The sequence below is a fragment of the Sminthopsis crassicaudata genome, chromosome 4, assembly GCF_048593235.1.
Source record: "Sminthopsis crassicaudata isolate SCR6 chromosome 4, ASM4859323v1, whole genome shotgun sequence".
Classification (NCBI taxonomy): Eukaryota; Metazoa; Chordata; class Mammalia; order Dasyuromorphia; family Dasyuridae; genus Sminthopsis; species Sminthopsis crassicaudata.
The window spans coordinates 364,724,172-364,730,232 of record NC_133620.1 but is presented as its reverse complement, the minus strand read 5'-3'; the positions used below and the strand labels follow the sequence as shown (position 1 = coordinate 364,730,232).

Sequence of the window (6,061 nt, the reverse complement as noted above, 5' to 3'; positions counted from 1 at the left end):
AAGGAAGTTGGATCCCCAGAAGTCTCTCAATATATATATATATATATATATATATATATATATACATATATATATATGGGGAATTAATTCCTATTGTATGTTCAACAGTGAAAAGCACTAGTTTACCAAGCAGATGGTTTAGGACAATTTGAATGTGATATACTAATCTCCTTAGGTTTTTTTTTTTTTTTCCTTTTTTTAAAGTTCAAAATATATTATTGAACTTTAAAAGTACACAATCCAGATGTTCTCAAATTTAATTATAGTACTATGGGTTAGGCACATGAAGTACACACTTATGAAGTATTGCTATTGATGAATTGTCCTTTTTTTTTTTTTTTTGACAGAAAATTTCCAAGACTTTTGCTACTGTTGCCATTGATTCATTCAATAGCTACTGAAAATTTCCAAGGCTTTTGCTACTGTTGCCACTGATTCATTCAATAGCTACTGAAAATTTCCAAGGCCTTTGCTACTGTTGCCACTGATTCATTCAACAGCTACTAAGGAAAATAGTATTATTGGGTCACTAGTAGGCTGCTTAATAAAAAAAAAAAAAAAAAAAAAAAGTGTCTCTCCTACTAGAAGGATTTGTACATTATCTTCAGTGTTCCTTTTAACAACCATGAAGGTTTTGAACTTGCTCACAGATTCTTTCTCAGCAGTATCAGCTATAGAATCTAACTTCCAACTTTGTTCACTATTCCTTCTCCCTTCCAGGTACTTTTTGGGGACTATGAGAATACCTCATAATTTCCATTGAGCAGCCATCCCTTCCCCTCCAACTTTCCTCTTATAGTAATATTAAAAGATCACATTTTCTCAGCGTCTTTTGCTACAGTCATTGGTCTCATATGAATAGAAATCTTTTCTGTATTTAGTTCTAATCAGACAATGCTTTGTAGTGAAATCTCTTTGGCTTCATTGTTATGAAAGTTCTCATTAGTTTCTAAAGGGAGAGACCTGATCTTATCCAGTAAAGATTACTTCCTGAAATTAATCTGAAATAAAAAAATGAAATAAAAATAGCTAATACTTACATAGCACTTTACTAGGTGTTATACTATACTATATGCTTTACAATGATTATTTCGTTTCATTTTTACAACAATTCTGTGCAGTAGCTGCTATCATCATCCCTATTTTACAGATGAGGAAACTGAGGTCATGTGACTTGTCCAGGATCACAAATTAGTCAATATCTGAAGCCAAATTTAAATACAGATCTTCCTGACTGCAGGACAAACGCTCCAGCCACTTAATTAGGGCAACGATCAGACTAAGAGAAGAAGTTTCACCCTCCCCAGACCTTGGACTCCTCCTCTGTAAAAGGGAGGACTAGCTTTGGCCCCACATGGATCCCACAGAACCATGCCGCAGAATGAGTGCTCTGTTCAATCTTTTCCCCATTTACATTGTTGCTATCATTGTGTCTTTGGTCTTCCTGTCCCTGCAAACTTTAAGTTGCATCATCAGAGTCCCATACTTCTCTAAATTCTTTACCATCGGCTTTCCTATTCCATAGACGTAACACAACTGCTTTAGTTATTCTCAAATCAGAACCGCCCGGCTTTTTAAATCTCCCACCTCCCATGTGCCTCTCCACCAATTAGAGTCTTTAGTCGCTCGCTCTGGGGCCTCCTGGGAAATGAAGTCCGAATAGTTTCTCCCAATGAGGATCCTTCTTGAGCTTTCTGGGAAATGAAGTCTTGAAAACTTTGCCCAATGCCTACATGGGAAACGAGAGAGATCGGCTAAGGTCGTTCTCTAGTCCAGCCTGCCTGGCCCTAGCCTTTGATGGTTCTGGTATCGAGTGCTTCTGCCTGAGCGAGGACGACCCACTCCCGTTTCTCTGGTGGACTCGGCCATCTTTTACTTTGGCTTGGCAACGTACTCCGCGGCATACTCGGATCGCCCTTCCCTCTCCCTAGCAAAGAGTCGAGACCAGTTGGGATCTGTGTAACCTCTGGACCCTCCGTTCTATTTCCGTTTCCGGTTCTCCGCTTCAGCCTAGTTACCTTCCCTTGGCCGCGGGAGCTGATTAGGGGCTCTTCCTTAGGGGGTCGCTATGGCTGGAAGCCGGCTGGAGACCATCGGCACTGTCTTCACCCGGTGTGTGCGCGGAGAGCACGCAGGGTTCAGTTTGAGGGGGCCAGGCTTGGGGCGGGTGGTGGGTGGTTGGACACTCTCTGGCCCTTCCTGGGCCGGGATCTGCGGGCACCCTTCTGTGATGGTAATATTTTTCTTCTTGGAGCCGAGGGCCCTACGTGTCCAGTCAACAGCCAGTCTGTGCACGTGAACTTGCCCAAGTCGTTTCTTCTTCCTGCCCTCAGTTTCCCTCTCTGTATAATGAGCAAGTGGCCGAAAGGCATTGTGGTACAGTGGAAAGAAGTAGAATATTTGGCTTCAAATTTGGCTTGGTCGTCAAATCGTGTGTGTGTGTGTGTGTGTGTGTGTACTAGATCAAATTATTAACCTTTTATTTAAGTTATTGGTTGGAGAACATACACACACACACATCATTTCCCCCCCCCCCCCCCATCCGAGTTCACACACCCTTTGCCATTTCCAAGGATCCCAAATTAGGAATCCTTAGGTTAGATGATCTTTTAGAGCTTTTCCAGCTTTATGATCCCTAGGTGATCTCTTCATTTTCAACAAGGATTTATTTTCATTTTTTTCCAGTAGTATTTTATTTTTTCAGATACACATAAAGATTGTTTTCAACATTCATTTTTGTAAAGCTTTATATCCTAAATTTTTCTCCCTTTTCCCCTCCTCAGGACAGCACTCTGATATAGGTTAAACATGTGCAGTCTTTTTAAACATATTTCCATACTTGTCATGGGAAGGAACTGTTTTTTCCTTTCTTGTATTCCAAGCATTTGGCATGTACTTGGCATGCTTAATAAATGGTGGATTGATTGACTCTAAAGTTCCTTTCTAAATCTTATAATTCTGAAAGATGTTTCTTTCACTTCTTATAGGGAGATGAAGGGGTTGGTTCCCTGAACTGTGGACCTGAAGTGAGCCCATGGCTGCTTAGCTATTTGGGATGGGATGGATGGCTATTGCTTTTTGCAGCATAGCCCCTGGGATCTTTTGCAGAATCCACTTTTTGGGCAAGCTGGTTTGTTCTTTTTCTTAAGGATTCGGGACCTGATGCGAGCTGGAGTGGTGAAGGAGAAGCCCCTGTGGTTTGATGTATATGAGGCCTTTCCACCACTGAAGGAGCCTGTATTCCGGAGGTCCCGCCAACGCTATGGAAAAGTCAAAGAATTGGTACCTGAGGTCCTATACCAGGAAGATCGGATCAGAGCGTGAGTGATTGCACTATTCACCCAGGGAAAGGAAAGCTCAGAAGGGAGCAGTTAAGTTAGTACTTGATGAAACCATTCAAGAAATTGTAGATAGAAATTGGAGCTTGATAGGGAATTCTAATGAAAATAAGCTGGTCCAGTCTCAGACTAGGAAATTTTTTTTTTTTTCTGTATAAAAAAGAAGGCCTAAAATGGAAGATCTAGAATCAAGCAATTGGTAAAGAATTAACTAAGGTATACCTCCATTAAAAATTTTAACTAAAGTTTCAAGACACATCTGCAAAAGAACATATGGCCCTTTGGCCATATGAGTGGACAAATGGGGCAGTTGGGATGTTAATTTTGGAGACTAGGCCTAAATTTTCTTGAAATCTCCTGTCCAATTGGGTAACTATCAGCAACTTCCTGAAACAACTTCTGGGACTGATTTAAAGACCTTTACTGTAACTATATTCACTTTTCTCATCACAACTCTGTAAGGAATGTTTTATTGGCAGCTTAATGAAAAACTTTTCCTCCTTCAAAGTTTATTGTTTTGGAAAATTCCTTGGATCCATATAACTCCTTTTTCTCAGAAGCACTATTGAAGTTTTGCCTTAGTGAAACCATTGTGGATATTTCATTCATACTCCGTTTCTTTCACCTGTGAGACAATGATAAATAAATTCTCTTATTTTGATTTTATATGTTGTATTTCTTCCACTGAGAAGACCTATATATATGTATGTACTTGTCTCTGTGTGTGTGTATACATATATATATTATATAAAATCTCATCTGTTTTCATTTCTGTGAGTTAGAAAAATTAGAATATTCCATCCCTATTTTGAGAACATTATAGAAATTAGAGAAATTCAGTTTGATTATTTAAGCTTTTAACTACTTGGCTCTTCAGCATTCTGCTGGTTCCATTGTACTAATTTTTTAATACAATAATATAAAATACATTTTAACTAGTTAATGTGTACTGAACACTGCTAGATGCTGGAGGAGAAGCAATTTTCACTAAGATCCTCTGTGGTTCTTTTATAAAGTAAGGAGTTTTTGCCTATTAATTTCCCGGAAGACAAAGAAGCAGGTAATGTTTTAAGGGAGTATTGCAGATTGTCCCTTTTAGCTCCTGATTTTTATTGAAATTGTAGTTAATAAAATTAACATCATAATATCTTGTAATTATGTAGTACCTTTGCATTTTCAAAGTGCTCTGTCCCATAGCTGAACACCAAGAGAAGCAAATTGCTAGCATAACATAAGGAACTACAGAGTGGGGTATTTTGTGTTATACACTTCTCAGAAGTTGACTGATTATTCCTCCTTGTATATCAGTTATTGACTTGGATTTTTAATTGGAGATGTAATGCTTGTTTTTATTTTCTAGAAAATACTATTCAGTTTATGGATCTGGTCCCAAAACTTTTGATCTTTTCAACCCAAACTTTAAATCTTCCTGTCAAAGGTAAGAAACTTATATGGGTAATGGGTATTGGTTCACATTTAATACTAAGTCATTTGGTAGTGTGGTGAGCTTATTTGTATGAATTTTACTTAAGGGAAGGAGAGATTGGGATATTTAATATGGGGATATTTAATAAATGTGCTTAGTGTTCTTTAGCTTAGCAAAGAAATAATTATTTCCCGGCAAAGAAATAATTATTTCCCGGCACAGAAAACCTGAAAAGGTACATATCTGAGAGGGGACTGCTTGAATTTTCAGATTTGTGGAGAAGTATATTGAACTACAGAAAAAGGGAGAAACAGATGAAGATAAGCTCTTTGTGGAAACAGGAAAGGCTTTATTGGCAGAAGGTGTTATTTTAAGACGGAAAGGAGAAGGAGCGACTGTAAGTATCCCATATTGAGCTTGTCAGTCCCTTGTCAGGGCACTAAGAGAAGATGTAGACCTCTTATCTCCTATACCTCTGTTTTTTCCCCCATTCCTGGTTTCACTTTTAAAACAGGTCAAATGCTATTAGAATGAACTCCAAAGGATGTATTGGAGTATTATTGTTTTGAATATTGTTTGAAAGATAAGAGTCCTCAACTGGAGCTGGAATGTAATATTAAATACCAAAGTTTTGCTGTGTTGTCTACATATTCAAGGCAGCTTTTTTATAAACCCCTACCTCATTAATGTGGGTAAAAATGTCAATATTGTTGGTAATCTGTCTCTTTAGGATTTAAGGAAGTCAGAAACCTGAAACAAAAACTTCAGATCAGAACTGTATTGGAGGAAAACTGGCATAGCCCCATATGACCAGCCTTTGGAGTTTGCTGAAGAGAAGCTGAAAAATCTTTCTTCGCTATTGAATTAGACTTTTCTATGTCATCAAAGCCTGATCTCTTAACAACCATTCACAATAGATTAATGTTGAATATTTTTTCATGGCTGAACTGGGGTAATACTTCTGAATGTTTACATTTGAATTTTGTATGTTCAATTCTCTTTTGGGATTTTCATTAAAGCCTATAACCCAGCAAAGAGTTATGTGAAATTTTATTTTGTTATACTGCTTAACTATAAACAGGTTCAGTATGAAGCTGTCAATAATCTGATAAAATCCTAATATATAGGTTCACACAGGATTTTTAAATGGAATTTTTTTCCCTGACATGCTTGATTGGATTTTACTGTTTATAGATAGGATGCATTTTGCTCTTTCCAACTCTCCCTCAATTTATAATCTGTCAATTAATTTTTCACATGAATTCAGTGTGTTCCTGGGGTAGATTTATTACTCTCC

The 6,061-nt window shown here is 37.9% G+C and overlaps 1 protein-coding gene across 1 annotated transcript; it reads left to right on the top strand.

Annotated features, from left to right (window-relative positions):
- Nucleotides 1-1,733: 1,733 nt before the first annotated feature.
- On the top strand, nt 1,734-5,799 carry MRPS23 (mitochondrial ribosomal protein S23). Its single transcript, XM_074261867.1, has 5 exons — nt 1,734-2,112; nt 3,150-3,320; nt 4,699-4,776; nt 5,035-5,161; nt 5,495-5,799. The coding sequence occupies exons 1-5, from the start codon at nt 2,069-2,071 to the stop codon at nt 5,516-5,518; spliced, it is 444 nt and encodes a 147-aa protein (XP_074117968.1). The 5' UTR covers nt 1,734-2,068; the 3' UTR covers nt 5,519-5,799.
- Nucleotides 5,800-6,061: the final 262 nt, after the last annotated feature.